Source organism: Nanorana parkeri, unplaced genomic scaffold, assembly GCF_000935625.1.
Source record: "Nanorana parkeri isolate BGI_ZX_2015 unplaced genomic scaffold, ASM93562v1 scaffold827, whole genome shotgun sequence".
In the NCBI taxonomy this organism is placed as follows: Eukaryota; Metazoa; Chordata; class Amphibia; order Anura; family Dicroglossidae; genus Nanorana; species Nanorana parkeri.
The window spans coordinates 723333-742781 of NW_017307095.1; the positions used below are offsets into that span (position 1 = coordinate 723333).

The window sequence follows — 19449 nt, forward strand, 5'->3', positions numbered from 1 at the left end:
GGGAATTTTATTATTATATTTGTGTGGGGGGGGGGTGTAACGTTGAGAAGTGTATTATTGTGTTTTAAGCTGCCCATACACCTTACAACCATCGCACAACTTTCATTATGCAATGGTTGTAAGGTCATTAAAATCTCGTACGAGCTGGACAGGCAGATCGTAATTGCGATCATCGCAAGCCCTCCCCGCTGAGGGGCGGGTTTCCGATGATTGCAGTGCTGAGTGGGCAGGGCCCGTGCGGCATTCGTCTTCCGACCACGCCACCAACCCGCCAAAAATCTACGATTTTCGGCAGGTTTTCCAGCGTGCTTGGAAGACGAAAGTCGTGCAACCTTACAGTAGAAGCGGTCGCACGCTGCCCATACACCTGCCGATTATCGTACGATAATCAGCAGGTGTATAGACACCTTTAGTGTATGTGTATATTATTCTCCATTCACACCTAGAGTATATTTCAGGTGTGATTAGGGATTCCTGTGTCAGGAACTTGCGTTTTCCTGCAGCAGGAATCCCTAATCTGCCATTTACAAGCGGCAACTATCATAAGATAAGAATTATCATAAGATTATTTAAGAGGGTGTGTTTATGGGCGGAGTTAAGGCTGGGCCATGGTAAGGGTTAGGTGGGGCAACTGGTGGCTAGAAACTCTTGAGGCCTGGCTAGTAGCTCAGGACTTGACATTTTGAGCCCTGATCTAGGATATACAGTATGTTTATATTACAATGTTCTTAAGCTTTGGATATTATATGTTAAATACAGGGTATATTGATACAATCTGTCCAGAAGGCTCCTAGCCAGGCAGAGGTGTGTCTCTGCATTTTTAGACTTTAGATATTGGCATGACCCAAGTTGCCTAAATATATACTGTAAATGCATAAAAAACAATAATAATGCTTGTAACAGGTCAGGTTTCTCTGTAAAGGCTTCCTTCAATAATGCATTTAACCATTTAAAATCACCAGCCAGGTAGTTTCTTAGCCACCACCTCTTCCTTATGTCCCAACAGTCCCATTTTTGGAGGTATTTGTCCTATGTAGGGTGCTGGAAAGCTCATTCTAGCACCTGGCATAGCATCTGTGCTAGAATGGTTTGCGAGCATGTTTTTAATGTCTGAATAAACCTATTAACAGTTTTACATTATGCAAGATTGCTCTTCCTTTGTTTGGATACATGGAATGTAGATATTTATTCAGATGTCTGCATGATAAAGAGTGGAAACACTGTAGAGAAATGATTATGAGTGCTCTTTGACCATAAACATTTGAGATCAATTTAATTTGGTGAGTTTGAACACATTAGGAAGAGCACTCACTGGTGCTTTGCACAAGAATTACATTTAAGAGCAATGAGAAGATAAGCACTATTGGGTTCTTTCTTTCTATCCCTTACTATTGAATATATTTTATACTTTTGAAACTGCTGGACCTTTTTTTATATGGTTGGATGTAATTACAAACACTCTGATTCAAAACTATTGGCTGAACACCTGTATTTTAAAGTACAGTACTCACTGGAAATGAATTGCACAATTTCTTTGTTTGATTGCTAAATATGTTGTATTGATTATGTGTATTAATATATTTTAATTGTATTTAAAAGTTTAATAACTTTCTAAAAATGTATTCACTTTAAGGAATAGTTACAAGATTAAAGTAGGTGTAGTAGGAGGCAAGTAAATTAGAGGGCAAAATATACATTTTACAAATACAGCATATTCAGATATTAATGACTACTAGTTATCTATTCCTGGACCATTATAGATTTATTAAATCAGTCGTTGGGGTATTTAAGCCAATCATTGTTTAATATTAGCACAATATTTTACAAACATTTGCATCTTAGATTCAAAACAGTAAAAAATTCACCAGAGTGTATTCCAAGTTTATAAAATGCGTCATGTTTTGACAAACCAGACAGGCATGTTTTTATAGTCTACATTGCAAGGAAACTTGAAAATAAAAATGTATGATCTTGTTGCGACCAATAAACATTTTATTTCCTGTTTTATTTGTGACAGGTATTTCTCCATCCCTCTGACTAAGCTGTTTTTTATGCTCTGTGTATTATCCTATTTGCTGTGCTAAAGATGATGGTTTAGGAGTACAATCTATCTTAAAAGATCAGCACTGACTTATAAAATGTTGCATAATAGCCCACAAAATGATCTAAGATGAAGTACCTTAGATGATGACATATATAGGAACCTCCAATAAATATAGGGTAAGATTAATTAGTGATGATTGAACTGAGATCCGTTTTTCATTCATCTGTATGTTGATGGAGATACAGTGGATCTGAATCAATTCTGTAGACTGAACAAACCTGTTTACATACATTTAGGTGACTAATAAAATTTTCAGTTCACTGGTTTGACAACTCGCCTAATTTTTCCAATTGATTCTCTCATTGATATAACGGATTTCAATGATTGCATCATATTAGTTTCAAAGAGAACTACACAAGAGATTTTTAATTCCCAGATTAAGCTGTGAATCTCTCATGACTGTGGAAGGCTGAAATCTCATCTTGTATTCTTTAATATTATACACTTCTTTATACTTTTTAACACTCACAATATAAACACAACATGGAAGGGTTGTGTTTTAAATTCACTTCTAATGTGTACTACTATGGAGCAAGCTGTGGAAGCATCAGTAGCCCAGGAGCTGAAACAATCAAATTAGAGGTTATGGCTTAGTGGTTCAAGCACTAGTTCCCAGGGGGGAGCCGTCCATAGCCACAGCCAGCTGGGACAAAAAGCCACTATTCCAGTGCCCTTTTTAAATCACAGCTGGGACTTAAGCAGTTATTGTGCCATGATGGGCAACAGTGAAAATAGACAAATCCTTGAAATAACATATTTGGGTATGTCTAAAAGCTGTATGTGAGGTCACAGAACTGTAGAAGTTAACACTTTAGAACTGACATAACAAACTACCAATGCTAAATAACAGCTCCCGACTTCTGGTTGCCCCGAAAATTCAAACCAGACCCTTATCCAGACATTAAATCTGGGATGCCAGGAAAGGCAGGGCAGTAATCATGGAGTCTTCCCCCCCCCCCTCTCTTGAACCATACCAGGCCACATCCTCTCAACATTGGGAGGGTGCTTTTATTTAAAAAAAAAAGAATAACAATTTAAATAATATCTCACAATGTAAATTCAGCATCAATTGGTACATCAAGTGATTTAGATCCTTGTCAATTACAATGGCCCACCCCCCTTGTGACCCACCACCTAATGATGTCCTGCTGCCATGATGACCCATCACCTGACTATGTTGCCCCACCACTATGATGACCAACCACATGACATTGCTTCACTACTGCAACTCCTATCATAAATGACAGATCCCCAGCCTGTATCATGGGTAACATCATTGACCAAATATGATCATAACTTCATTTGTTCAATGTTGTCGCCTGTGATCCCTAGCTGGTTTGTCTACAAACAGAAATTCTTGCTATTACTAACAGCCAGGTTTCCCCTCAAATGATCAGGAAAAAATCAGAATGGTTTCTGATTGTGTAATCAACTATTTAGTAACCACATGCAGGCTGTAGACTTCATTGATAAATCACAGTTAGTTAAAAATAGAACTTTAAAAAAAATTCTATGCATTTGTCATTCTAAATTAAAAACATAGCATTTTCGAATTAAAAAATTATAAGAAATATATACAAATTGTTTAGGTATGTAAATTGGTCATAGAGTTTTTGTCAAGGAATGAAAGGTTTAAAATATACCAGACAAAAAAAAATGTTTTTTAAATCTAAATTGGGTGTGGTAAAATGCAGTACTCAGGAATGGCACCCAAACACACTATAAACCCTTTACCTCCATGCCACCAACGTAAGGCATAGGGCAGAACAAAAACATTCACAGCTGGCCAGCTTAGTATGCCTTACAGCAGGTGAATTCCTCATTCTACTATATGCTCAGGGTTGCTTCAGCGACTATAAGCTTATAACAGAAGGGTCCCCCTGACTGCTCTCTGCAAATGAATAGATGTCATCAGGGACTGACAAGCCACTGATGACAGATATCCATTGTAAATCACCCCCCTTCTGCCACTGCTGCTTGTTTGCAGATTTCTCCCCCCCACTAGGATGTTTTGGTCTGTGTCCCCTCCAATTCCTGCTGCTCTCCCCCCTCCTGTATCGGCTGAGACAGCAGGGATCAGAGAGGACACAGAGCCAATCCACCTGCCAGCACCCAGTGTTGTGAGTGAGCTGTGGGAAAAGAGAGGAGCCTTGACAGGCAGAAGGGTTTGTAGCTTCAGGATGCCTAGCAGAGGATCGGCAAATATGTGAAATATTTGTCAATCATTCCCTTTATAAGAAACACCAAAGTAACCAGAAGTGAATACTCCTGTGTTCATAAACTGAGGAGATAGTAAACATGTGCCTAGATATGAATGAACAGGAAAATATATGGTTTGGGGAGCCTTTTACAAACTCTGAAAGCTGCAAATGAAAAAGGTGAAAAATGGACTGGCCAGCTGAGGTTAAAAGTGGAGCACAGGACCTGGCAGTGTAACGGTTAATATAGCAGCCAATTCACCTATATTGCAAGTGTTTAAAAAGACTCTATCATGTAAAAAAGTGTAGGTACCTAAAGGTTATCCTGTTACACTTAAATGCCAGGCCATTTTGAATGAGGAAAGCTTCAACAATTCCATCCAAATAGTTTCAGAACTGGTCATTCTCCCCCCTTCCCAAACACAAAAATTCCTATTGGCCCATCACTATGACAGACTACCTCATTGACAAGTAGAGTAGGAATGTGTGTGACGGAAAGGGCAGGCAAGCTCCATCTCTCCCAGAAAGTGTTGCAGCTTTGACTTACTCATAATGGCCTGGCATATGGCCAGGGCTATGAAAGCCTCTGCAGATTTAAACAAGTACCTCTATATACAGGCACTTCTAAGTGCTGTTAATTCCCATATCTACAAACGTAAGGATCACTTGATGCTATTTTGCACTTACTAAATCTATGGCCAAAACTTTACCTTTAAGATACAGAAAGCTATAATTTGATCCAGCCAAATACTACAGAATGTTGCATGGCAATTTCGTAATAATTCACTGTTTTTCACATGGCAAGAGGGGGCAGACAAGCTTTATAACTACCAGGAAATACCACCGTTTTGCCCACTCAGAATGACCAAGCCTTTGGCCATTGCAGAACGCAATCACAGCTGCTGCCGGCTATATACTGTATAAGCCATCTTTAAGTCTCTGCACTGCACACTTGCTAGCAACCACTTTTTGTTAAGGCACTTAATGAAGCTGAAATATGTAATCTAAAGTAAATAAATAAAATTGACCGAGAAACATCATGAAAGTAACCTGTTTTCTTTTCCTTCCTTACTTTTTCTTTTACATTAAACAGATTACAGATACTGTAGGTGAAGGAATTTTTGACATTTTTTCAAACATCCAGTTTGTTAACATCAGTGGAATAATCAAATCTAAAGATCCTACCACTGGCGTTATCACCCGGAGCCCTGAACTGAAGTATTTGTATTCCTGTGGCTATCCTCTTGAATATCTTATGAACAACACTAGACTGGATGTGTAAGTAGAATTATCTATTGCAAAAAAGAACCATGTTGTATATTTATTTTGTTTCCAGTAATTATATGATGTCAACACAATGGCAGCTCTTAGAGCCATTCTCATCAGTCTTGCCCCCAAACACAATCTTATGTCCTTTCCACATAAACACGTGCTACACAAAGAATATGGAAGGGAACCAATGAAGATACTTGTATATTCTTGGATTTGAAAGGAAACTACTAAAGCACCTTCTAAGCAACTTCTGGAGAGATAATAGACTGTTCACTTTATAAAGGAATTTGCACTTTGCAAGGGAATTTTCCCTTACCCTAGTAAATGTAGTGAACATTCACTTTGCAAATGATTGTCAATTACATGCCAGGATAATAAAAAATATATTGTTTTGCTTGTACATGCAAATAATAGATGTAATGGAAGTCAGCAGTGCTGTTTCTAATTTACTGAGCTAGGGGAAAATTCTCTGCAAAGTGCAAATTCCCTTGCAAAGTGAACAGCCTGTTTGCTTTAAATAAATCCACCCAATGTCATCATAATGCAATGAAGAGTGTTAACCACTTAGCTAAAGTGCTGCCATGTTAAATTAGTAATTGACTATGGAAATATTTGTTGACCTATACCATGAGGGTTGCATGCTTTTCATGGCCATGGCTATATACATAATGATCAAGCCTATTGGTACTATCTTACACTTACTATGTGTATGGGCAAAATTGGCACATATATGAAGTCACACTTTTATAACATACAGGCATATATATATATATATAAGACGTCCAAAAAACAAAAACGCAGTATTGCAGTGTGCAATGATACCTTTTTTATTTGACTAACAAAATATATAAAAGACAAGCTTTCGAGAGTGAACCTCTCTTCTTCAGGTCAGAAGCAATACTAAGCAACATGACAGTTTGTCAGTTAAGACAGGAGAAAGCTGTTAGAGGAGGGGGGAGAGGGGGGGTGAGTGGGGTGTCATAAATGTTGAACCCAGGAGTAAAAAATGCCTCCTGATAATCAAAAGACAGAAAAAATAAACGTAGGATGACAAATAAACCCTAAACAGATCAGAGATATACCACATACATGAATATTGGGATGTTCTGTAGCTTTATAAAAAGTTCTGGTAGTGTGTCAGAAAACCAGAATCCACATTAAGTCCCTCCTTTATGGTGTTGAAATGTAAAATCATTTTCATCTCAAATGTTTTCCTTTCATGAGAGTTTTTAAAATTCCCTTTTAGTACTTTAATATTAACCTCAATAAATACTAATAATACTAATAAAAACTCTCATGAAAGGAAAACATTTGAGGAGGCATTTTTTACTCCCGGGTCCAACATTTATGACACCCCACTCCCCCCCCTCCCCCCTCCTCTAACAGCAAAATAAGAACCTGAAAAGGAAACGAACGTTCGAACTACCGCTACCGAATTTCGGAAATGGAAATTCAGATTCGTTTGCATTTGTTATGTCTGTAATTCGGAATTCGAATACACGCGAATGTCCGAATTTCTGAAAATTCGTCCGACATCGTCACACATGTCTACTTAGTATTGCTTCTGACCTGAAGAAGAGAGATTCACTCTCGAAAGCTTGTCTTTTATATATTTTGTTAGTCCAATAAAAAAGGTATCATTGCACACTGCAATACTGTGTTTTTGTTTTTTTTACGTCTTGTCTACTGAACTAATACGGCTTACCCATTTATATTGCACTATATATATATAATGATCTCTTCAGGCACCACAACTATTCAGTAAATGAGTGTAGGGTCTGAGAAGTGTATCTTCATATATAACTAATCCAGTTATAATCACAATGGGAATACAAAATTCCCTATTTGTCAAATTATAACAATGATAATAAGCATCTTAACAAAAAACTATGCTGTGATCCAGCCAGATACTACTGAATATTACATAGCAATTACTTATGTTTTTATTGTAATGATGTGTTTATTACACAACCCCATGTTTTTTGTTAAAGTTGTATTTGGAGTTAAATGAAGTGGAACAGGAGGCAAGAAGCTATTCTATTCAGTTAACCCTTTCATTTATGGACCTCCTCCATATTGTATGGCTAGGCGGATGTCACAGATGTGGCAGGGGTGTGAATTGTAAATCTGTTTGCAAGTAAAATACTAGCTCAATATGCATTTAAACCTTCTTTTACCTGTTTGCCTTTAGTTCCATCGTATTTCTTCCTCACCAAAATACATAATATGCTGCCATTGAATACATATTATATTAATGCAATCAATATATACATTCCTACAGACATGGTTATGTCTGTAAATCTAGAATTTCTCTTTTACTGATTTGGAAATTTGAAGTAGTTTACAAAATTTGTAACATGTTTAACATGATTAACATATTCTTTGTTTTGTAGGGCTGGGAATAATATAGCTATCACTACAAATAATGGTAGCTTCATCAGTACTCTATATGTTCGGTTGTTTTTTGTAAGTAATTTAAATGAATTCATGTTTTGATACCCTAATGTGTGTGTGTGACATTATTTGATCTGCATGATTCCAGACCCATATTCTGCTAATGCATTCATAGATAGCTATGTTTGATCAACTGCTGTGAGCCTCTTTTTTTCTCTTTAGTATTATTGATCCTCCTTCAAAAATACAATAATGAACTGATACATAGGGGTAGTTTGCTTATGCTGAAGGGCTTATAAGCTAATTAAGTCCTTGTTATAGTGATTTCTACCTGCCCCTACTCCTTCTCCTGACACATCAGGGATAAAATACCCCTCATGGGAATTAAACCCAGGCATTGCAAAATAAGCCACTGGTCTCTACAATGTTATCATTTCTTGAAAACCACAAGCCTGTTACTAAAGAGCATCACCCTTCCTCATTCCTCTATGAGGCTGGAGGAAATGTATTAACCAGGTCCTTCAAGTTGTCCATGCTTAGTTTTGGTAAAAGAGCACAAGGGCATTTCACAAAAACTACAGTAGTTATTAAAAAAATAACCTAAAATAATTAGTAAAAAAATTAATATTAAAGGAACACTTTGAAAAAAAATGTTGCACTCACTGGTAACTGGCTTATTTTAAAAAAAATGTTGATCCAAAATAGTTAAATTGGTATTTTCTTAATTCCATTTTATGAAAAGCTCTAACCACCTGAGAAAGTTGTAAATATCTGATCTTTTAAAAGAATAGTTTAATATTTAGCACCTTATATGTTTCATTTTAGGATGACAATTATGGAAGACCTCTCCTCATCCCACCAACTGGAATCAAATTAAACCAAACAGTATATGTTGAAGTGGGAGCAACCAACTTGACTGACAAGTAAGATGTTATGGTAGATACCAGAAATAGAGGCAATGGGGCTGATTTACGAAGCCCAACACGCACACGCGCAGGCTGCGTGCGCGTTTTAACCCGCAAAAATGAATTTACCAAGCGAACACGCACTTCATGGCGCGGTTTCACGCAGGCATGGCGCGTTTTTATGTATTTACTTGCGCGCGTGTCGTGTAATATGCGCCATCGGCTGCACGCCACTATAATAAAAAATTGCAAGTGCTAGAATCATATTTCTACTACTGCCATACATGTGCAAATCATACATATGATACATATGTTATTGCTATGCTTCTGTGCATACAAACATTCCACATAACACTTACAAACTGGTAAAAGACAGTATTCCAAAATAAGGTACTTACACACCAGTGCCGTGTTCGGATGTGCTCCAGGCAACTGCGCATGTGCATGAGCAAGTTCACACGTTTTTTGATCCTAGAAACACGACCACGCCAATCCTGCACGATTTCTTCGTAATTACTAAAAGTATGATGATTGGGAGAATGATTATTCTCAGTGACCCACCAATATGGGTTATTGGAAGGCACAACAACTAGCCCACCACAGATAGGAGAAAACCAATTGCACAAGATGTGATTCTTGACCTAAATTAAGAAATGACAATAGAAATATGAATCAACCACTGTCAGGAAACCTATGGCAGGTAACCTGTTGTCTAGTGTGACCAGATATATTGACTATAGAAGGAAATATTACACTATTGTAAGTGAAAGGAAATACATTATATTGGAAACACAGATAACATAAACCATATACAGGAACAATCCAACAAACAAGCCAGTGAAAATGTACATTGTGGAACTAACTGCCTAACTAAATTCATACAGGTGAAACTCGAATAATTAGAATATCGTGCAAAAGTAATTGCAGTAAGTGCTGCAAAAGGGGCCCAAACCAAGTACTGAGTACATATGCATGCTTGTACTTTTCAGAGGTCCGATATTGTTCTATGTACAATCCTTGTTTTATTGATTGCATGTAATAATCTACTTTTTTGAGGTTGTGGATTTGGGGTTCTTGGGGTTTTCATGAGCTGTAAGCCATAATCATCACAATTATGACAAATCACGGCTTGAATTATCTTGCTTTGCATGTAATGAGTCTATCTCATATATTAGTTTCACCTTTTAAGTTGCATTAGTGAAATTAATGAACTTTGCACGATATTCTAATTATTCGAGTTTCACCTGTACATATAACCACTGCAGGGTGAAAGGTAAATGAAAAGCAGGACACTCAGTCTGGTAGAGGATAAAGAGCAGGTTCAGGCACACAAGCTAAATGTTGAGACATGGGACCTTATTTATTAACCTAACACACACGCCATGAACACGCCAAGAAAAAACATGCCCAGATGCGCACGCATGCGCGTATGGTGCAATAGAAAAAAGAAGAGTCTCCATAAGTAGAATCAGGAATATGAAAATATTGCTGACATGAAACAACTATTTATGTTCATATATATTGGACTTTATTAAACTGTTGACCAAAAACCTGATGTACATGCCTCTTAAGTGTATGCATTTGATGTACATGTTTGTGCTATTATCTGAAATCGTGGTAACGGGTGTGATCGTACAATGTATAACAATTTCTTATTTCCTACAGGTTCAATGTGTTACTGGACAGATGCTATGCTTCTACTTCCCCATACCCTACAAACTCAACCTCCTATGACCTCTTTGTAGGGTAAGACAAATCAGAAATGTTTCACTACGTGTCATTGGGAAAAAAAATGTAATTATATAGAACGGTAGATTTATAGCCTTCTCATGTGGGTACCAGACTTTCCAATTTTGCTGTTATTTACTATCAATCTTCCAACAATAAGTTTAAAGGAGAACTATGCGGTGAGTGCTTTTCACTCACCTCATAGTTCTAGCCGACCTGTGACAATGAGACTGTCACAGGTCGGCTCAGTAGATCGGGAGGTGAGTGAACACATACCGGGTTCGCTCACCTCTCGATCCTGTCACGGCTCTCTGCCGTGACAGGGGGAGGGGCTGGATTCCCCTCTCCCCGCTCCGATCTGCCAGTGCTGACTGGTGGAACGGACGGGGAGGGAGCGGGTACAGCTGGCTCTGCCTCAAGATAGGCAGAGCCAGCTGTCACTCACGCAGCTGGGCGGATCCCGTCGTCTAAGTCGAGATCCGCTCGCTGTAGCTCGCGGTATACTAAGCCTACGGTAATGGGAGGATGCTAGTTTGTGTCCTCCCGTTACCCTAAGGAGAACTATGGGGAAAAACACTGACCCCCATAGTTCTCCTTTAACGTTCTTTTTCCTTCTCTTATGTCCTTTTCAATGTAAATGGGTAGAAAAAAACAAAATGATTATTACCTAAAGCCCCAATTTCCATCTTTTGAAGGGGCATACATTTTGTTTTCTCGCTAAAATTGATGTATTTGCACTGTTTTATTTACAGTATTAACACATTTTATTGTAGTTAAAGGAGAAGTGTGAAAAGAGTAAAACATATTTTCCTTGATGATTATATCCAATGTGGATTACTGTACTGTGATCATGTAACCACTGATTGCTCATCTCACAGTCTCTTCTCCCGGCAGAGAACAGTGACTGTTAGTTATTGCTTTCCACAGGCATCCCCCCGTATTCCTCCAGTGTTTATTGGAAGGACAAGGGGAGGGGTGTTGGATGGCTGGGGCACACATGGCTCTAGCTTTAGAGAGGGAAAGCAAGCTGTCACAATATTGTTGGGATGCTTCCTGGCTGCAGGGCAGTTCTGCACTGTCAGCTGATGGGGAGCATTAGCCTGCTGTCTGCTGACTTTGGTTCACAGGAATACATTTATATATATATCTACTCCTTTGATCCATAAGGGAAGTAAAATAAAAAAAGATTTGGTTTTGCTTTTCTTTTAATATAAATGTAAAATGTGAAATATCTCCACCTTTTTTTTACTGACCAGTTTCTAGAGGAAAACTAAACATAGCAATCATTTCCTTTAAGCATATGTATTTTTTTTTGTTTCTGAACAATGTGTTCAGAGCATGAACAGGGTCATAATGAATATTGGGGTAGCAAGAGTAAAACATTTTTTATTTCAGACAGGCAGTCTGAATAAATGGCATTGTTTTCAACAATTTTTTTATGTGTAACAAATGTCTTTTTATTTGTAAAGCATAACCTGACAAAACAGTCAGCTGTAAAGTAACTATGTTTATCTATTTCTTTAGATGCCAAAAAGATTCCTATACTTTTATAAAACAAAATGGAGACAGCCAGGTTGCCCGTTTTTACTTTTCAGCTTTCCGATTCCTTGAACAGTATCAGCAGGCTGTGTCAACATTTTATTTGCATTGTATTACCAGACTCTGTGAAGTGTCTGCATGTCCGGCCTTTAAGCCAGTAAGTATTATAGACATAACTGTGTGTGATTGTACTGTAGATAAATCATCTTTTTCCTTTTTAACCAATACAAGTACTACACTTTAATTAGTTAACATTAAAGCGATATTAAACCCTCGTGTTTAAAATAAATCTCCATAGGAGAGCCATTTGTACCTGTGTAGCTCTTTTTTATACTGTCTATTTTCTTTAATTCTTCAAAGGGTGTATTACGTCCCCCTACCCTCCTGTTTATGGGTGTCTTCCTTGCCTAGCAGGTCGCAAAGGAGACACCTGTGCTTGCGTGCACACTCCTGGCCAGGCTAGGAGCCGTACTGTGTGTGTCCAGTGACACACACAGCACTTAACAAGGCATGCCCCTTTCCCCACCTCCTCCCTCCTCTTAGTACCTTGACAGACAAGTGCAGCAGCCTATCACTGCTCTGCCTTCAGTGTCCTCGGGATCTCTCCTCTCAACCCAGAACTTCAGAGACACATCAGAGATTGTCTGGGAGAGAATTAATTAAGGTAAAAAAAGAATAGCCTTTTGTTTTACTTTAAGGTATTTATGACTTTTACACTCTAAATTTATAAATGCATTGAAGGAATCTTAATATACACCAAGACTCTCCAAAGGATGGTGAGTAGATATGTGTGTCAAATTAAAAGGGATCTTCTAAATATTGATTATCAGAAACAACCAATCATGTTTGTGGCCATAGTGATAGAAAAGTTAAAGGTACTAAGAGAAATATTTCCACTTATTTCCCAAGGTGCAGTTCTATTGGCATACCCCATCATACACCACATACAAAAAAAACCATATTAGAACATTTTAAGGGTTTATTTACTGCATTGCAGTAACATTCGCTAAAATGCATGTTAACGTGCTTTACCAAAATACACATTAATGCAACTACTCTATGAGTGGTGCATTGCAAAGCAATTCATTATGAATGACACCCCAATACACTGCACCGTAGATAGCAAAGCACCACAGGGCACCACCCTACCATTGCAGTGCATTGTATTGCTAAACAAAAAGGGCATGTGCTTTTTTATCCATCGTGGTGCATTAACGCACCATAACAAAACAGTTAAGTATGAATCAGGCCTAAATGTGCAGTTTTGAATTACCATGAATTAATTCTTGTCTTCAGTATAAACTTTTGAGTATAATCTTTTCCTTAGTATAAACGTTTCCTAAGAGTACTCATATATTTCTTTACAGACATGCGCAAAACGGAAAAGGAGTGTTAGAGCAGCTTCAAGCTCTTCAGGAACTCCTTCACTTTCCGATCCAGCAACAGTCACTTCACCAGGAATCATTACCAATGCTGATAATGGTAAGTACAGAAGCACAAAATACTAAACTACACTAACTGGAAAATAGCATACATTATGAAAATGTATTTGGCAGTCAAATCTATAAATAAAAAAAATACAAATAAACAAAAATATTTTTTAAAACAACTAGTGTTATTGTAGGTAAAAAGTACACATTTTATCCTATAATTTGTCCTAATATAATTACCCTAAAATTATGTTTCTAGAGAAAAGCATGCCGATTTACCTAGGAAATAAAGGCTTTAGAAATGTTGTATTAGCTTTTTATATTTCTTTACAAAATATATGACTGGTAAAAATGAAAAGCATTAAAATAAAAAAGACAGAAAAATAATAACTAAGGAGAGATAGAAGGGGGTATCGTCTTCACTTGCCAGGTTGCTTTAATTGACACTATGTGCAGATCAAAGTAAACTCCTTTAATTTACACATAAAATAGCTTATTAAAAACACACTGTAATAATACTAATATTGTTACAATGCAGTTTTAAGCAAGCCCTGAAAACAGTGTTTATAGAGTTATTTTTTATGGTAGCCACTTTTATCACTCTGAAGAATATATAAAGTTGAACAAAGTAGCAGGCTTGTTTTGACAAGTGTATCCCCACTCCTGCAACACAGAAGGGGTCTGAAAATGAGCCTTGCATGCCTTGGCTGAAACAGTTGAAAACAGAACCCTGTTTCATTACGATAAAAGAGAATTGTCATCATATGGGGTCATCCTCTGTGGTCCAGGCACTGCTGTTGATCAGATGATAATTGGTGTGGATAACCTTTACCCTCCACTGGAATCTCTGTATCTCTTTTGTATACAAAGATTACAGGACTGGATGCAGGAGGCTTACAAAACTTAAGCAGGTGCTGGTGGCAGGGACAGAAACAATAAAACTCACCTCTAAAGGAGTTATACGCATTATGTTCTCAATATGCAGTGACGCACAAGTATATTTACTCAAATTATACAAAAACTGATTTATTGTTATCCACATGGCTTCTAAGAAATCATTTATAAAGCCTATAAAATGGGATGATTTTCTCAGTGCATATGACATAAATAATGTAACTTTGAATCAAGATGTTTTAACAAATTATCTATATTAATGCAATGAATAGTTTTTATTAGACATGTACGTTAGGATTTGGACGGACCTGCAAATCAACAAAATTCAGTTGATTCGGCGTTTTCGTGTGAATCCGAAATAACAAATTCATTATATGCCCGAATGTACGAAAACTATATTCGGGGATACATAAATTCGTCTCTACTGAGATATAATACTTTAATACTATTGTTGAGTCTAATCTGATTGAGTCTTTATTGATCATAAATGTTATAACAGAGCAATCATTTCCCATTTTCTTCATAGGCAATTCAGACAGTTTATCCTCCAGTAAGTATAGATTAATTTTTTGCCCTGCTATATTGTTTCAATCAACAATAATAAGTGGATGTTTTATTTATTTAAAAAGAATAGCATGTGCTACAGTGGCACCACATGCATATTTACATGACTCATAGCAAAGCCTTCTGATCATCTCAGCTATCTCTGTCATCTAAGCCATCTCAGCTACCTCTGCTCTGCTATAATGTTGCACATGTAGTGTGTGCAAGGAACACTTTAAACTATTTTTTTAAAATAATTTCCATTAGTGGTTAGATATGTGCAAAAAAGTGTAATCTACTCCAAGGGGCATATTTATAAAGTATTGAATGCGACTTTTGCCAAACATTCACTGGGGTGAACACATCACTGTCATTTAAATGTACCTGGAGGATTCACCTGCAGTGGATGTTTGGTGAATGTCTGATTGACTGCTTTATAAATATGTCCCCAAAGGTATTTCAACCAATCTGTCTAAAATACACTGACAGATGGAGCATATTTGTGATGTGGATATCTCTGTTCAAGGGATTTTTCATTTTGTCATGAATAAAATACACAGGTAAACTTTGACATGAGCTGTTAAAATGTATTCTTTGAACTGCTCCTCCCTAACAAACACTCTGCAAACAATCTGTGTTAAATATCTTCTTAAAATTACATCCAATTATTTTTCATATTCCAACCTTACTCACCACACTTAAAAAAAAAAAAATAACCCAGAGTTTATAAGCAATAATATGCAAAGAATATAGATCATTGCTTTAATTAGCTATGTAACAAATGTGTTATATTCCATTGTGACTATTTTCCCTACCTGGTTAGAATGTCATTGTGAAATTCCTACATCTACACATTCACAGATTCTCCAGCTTTATCTGTTGTGTTTTGGGCATTTCAATTGATTCTAAAATTCTTATTCTCAGTATAAATGTACGGTATGCAACTCTAGGTAGATTCCTATACTTTTGTAGGACTGTCTCATTTCTACTCTATCCTTTATCAGTATGTGTTTTAACCAGAAAGACATGAAGATATAAGGGAATGCTGCATGGTGGTGACTACTTACAAGAATAAATATTACTGTTTAACACCATGGCAAAACAATAATACTGTATATGTCCAGGTTATGGGTTTCATTTTCTTAATTCAATGACTGCAAATAGCATTTGTATATATAAAAATCCCACATTGATGACTCCTCCCTGTAAGACTTTTTTGTACTTGAAGATTCCATCAAACTTTTCAGTTGGCCATGTATCGCCTAATGTTTTAATACAACTGTGCATAGCCTAAATAATAATTGGTCAATAAAATTAACTCTGGCATAATACAGTAAACTCCCAGTTATCTGGCACCCATGGAAATCAGTATGTACTGGATGTCTGTAGTTTCTGGTTGCTTGAGAGTTAATAGTAACTCCCTTAGCAACCCCCTGCAGTGCTTCCCCTGGCCCCATTCATCTGCTGACTAGATTCAACAGCTAGCTGGTAAAAGTAAACAGCAGGCAGTGGGTGGGAGCAATGGCCAGCCTGCCGTTGACTATTTCAAATTGCAGTAGCAGTAGCATTAGCAGTGGAACTCTGTGAGGAGAACAGAGTCTTCTGAGTGTCTCCTTGATCTCTCCATCTGTCACATCGAAAGCAGATAATCAATCAAGGACTGTCAGTGCATTTTTATGTTTTTATAGACTGCTTATTTTGCAAGTATCTTTTTGGTTACTCCTTTATTGAATAAAAAGGTTTTACCTGCACCAGGAAAGGCACCCAGTTGTTTTTTTGTTTTTATATATAGCCTTCTGGACTCCCTGACTGAAACGGGGCAGCCTCTACTGGGTGCATAGTGAAGGGTTCTGGCTTATGGATGGTCTTCCTGGCGCTGGTCAGTGTATTGCATTTTTTGGCTATTGCACCCACTCACTGAGCAGAGGAGCGGACCTGAGAGAGAATCGTTTCTCTCAGGCCCACTCAGCTGCTCAGTGGGTGGGTGCAACAGCCAGCTTGATATTGGCTATTGCAATTTAAAATAGACAATAGCAGGCTGGATATTGATCCTCATTGTTAACATTCTGCTGCAGAATCTAGCCACTGGCTGGCAGGAGGATGTAAACAAAGAATTTAATTAGCAACTAAATACATTGTGTTGGATGCTAATTACATTTTTTAGTGTGCCCATGTTTATCAAGCAACATCAAAAAAATCAAGGGCATATTATGTCCTCTAGGTTTTTTTGTGTTTTGCTTGAGAGTGCCCGTTTCTTGAATGCCGGATAATAGGGAGTTTATTGTAGTTATATTGCGTGTGACCAATGAGCTTGCATTGTTACTAAAAACTTTCAATGCTAGATTTGTGTTTTTCACTAATTTCTTTTAGAAGTTCTTCTTTTTGGTGTTTTTGTTTTTAGCACAAGTCTGACAGAAAAACAGACACAAAGGGGGTGATTTACTAACCTAAACACACGCACGCACCAGGTGCGTGTGCATTTTTACACAGCAAAACTAATTTATAAACCAAACACGAGCAACGTGTCACATTTTCATGCCGTTATATATTCATGCGCGTTTTTATGTATTTACGTACGTGCGCGTCATGTAGCATGCGCCATAGGCTACACGCCGCTCTAATAGCGGCATGCAAGTCACTAAAAGCATATTTCCACTAATGCCATATACAGTATGGAAAAATCATGCACATGATGCATATATAATGCTGCTTCACAGTTTAGACAAAAATGGTTAGCTCATGCATTTACATTCCTGCATTCATCAACGCAAGCATCACAACGTAGAGCTAATTTACACAAAATCACCATGCAATTCATGCAGGGCTTTGCACAACACACCTGCTGGGTGTGTACACACTACTAAGGTGTCTAGATTCCACCAATAGATCATGCTGGGAGGGAACACACTACAGAGGTGTATACTTGTTCGTGGCGTGTTTATAAGGTTAGTAAATCAACCCCAAACAGACATAAAAGTAACTTTATTGTGTACTTTGAATCATCTTTCTCACCTCCTCTAAAACTATGCTCTATCACAAGATTTACCACAGCAATAGATGTTGTTGAAGAGTAAAATGTAAAAAAAAATGTCATTTAGGACTCAATGTTTAGTTCCTATTCCACTGGATTCTAAAGAAGAAGACCTTTTACCATTATTTTTTAAATATGGTTTTTAGATAAAACCTTGACTAGTATTATTATTGTTATTATTATTGTGGCTGCATGTTATAATATTAAGGAGACCTTGGCCAAAATGCGCTCCAACCCTAATATCCAGATCATTGATAATCAAATCCAGAAAATGTGTGATTTTCATGTAAATTTCTGTGCATTTCAGGATCCAGACTGGATTGTATGTATGGTTGTATGCAAAGTGGAAAATCTACATACATATATTCAAAATGATCAGAGATTTGCTAATTCTTTATGTATTGATGCATCTGAACATTTGTATAGGAACCTGCATGATTTGTGAAGAATACAATTTAGGATTTGGACAGATTAATTAATGAAATACTGAACTTCTTTGCAGAGTGTACAAAACCTAAATTACAGCTATTGACTGTGTTTAAATTCCATGTTACAAATGCAATTTCTCTTGTTATAAGGTTGCTTTTATTTTGTTTACCTAGCCGTTCCTATGGAATCATGTTATTAATTTTTTTAAATACATTGCTATTTCTAATTCATCATGATAACATATATTTAACTTTACAGGTTCTTCCAAAGTGGGCTCCCAAGAAATTGTAAGCACTGCTGTTGGCTTAGGAATAACAGTTGGCTTCTTGGCTTTACTCTGTACCATTATGGGTGGCCTTGCATACCTTATGCACAGGAGACTTCAGAAGAGTAGATATCTGGAGAAGAACAACTTTCATTAGAAAAATATCACATAGTATACAAAAGCTATAGACTCATCAATACTTTAAATATCTTCCTTTTATGTTGACTAATTTAGGCGAATGCATAGTTTTAATAATTCAAGTGTAAATATTTCAGTATGATTATAATTTTACAATAATTTTGTATTGCTATTTGATTTTTATGCAATAGAAAATAAAGCAATAGAACAATTCGCATTTAATTTACAATGTATTCTTCTATGAATAGTGTTGTAAATAATAATAACACTTTTCTTATTTCAAGAAAATAAAATACATTTTATATATATTTATCTATATTTGAAATATATGACAAAAATACTAACTTTGAAGATGAATTAGGTTAAAAGACACTCTTGTCATGTAATGGGGAAAAACACTTCTTTGTTGACATTGTCTTTTCTATTTGGGCTGCTGGCATCTTAAGAACCACTTTTCTCCTTTGTGGTTCCTTACAAAAAAATATACTTTTAAACAGCACGGTTAAAGCAAATTATGATAAATAGAATATCTTGCTTTTAACCCTGTATGTTTCTCAAAACCATTTTTTAGATTTTTCA

General features: G+C 36.9%; 1 protein-coding gene across 1 annotated transcript in view; it reads left to right on the forward strand.

Moving 5' to 3' along the window:
- Window positions 1-18889, forward strand: part of LOC108794262 (zona pellucida-like domain-containing protein 1) — a 42895-nt gene extending 24006 nt beyond the window's left edge. Inside the window, exons 4-10 of the mRNA XM_018565272.1 lie at window positions 5396-5580; window positions 7968-8040; window positions 8794-8891; window positions 10539-10619; window positions 12126-12297; window positions 13508-13622; window positions 18726-18889. Of these exons, the coding sequence (XP_018420774.1) occupies window positions 5396-5580; window positions 7968-8040; window positions 8794-8891; window positions 10539-10619; window positions 12126-12297; window positions 13508-13622; window positions 18726-18889 (888 nt within the window). The remainder of the gene's footprint in view (window positions 1-5395; window positions 5581-7967; window positions 8041-8793; window positions 8892-10538; window positions 10620-12125; window positions 12298-13507; window positions 13623-18725) is intronic.
- The last annotated feature ends 560 nt before the right edge of the window (window positions 18890-19449 follow it).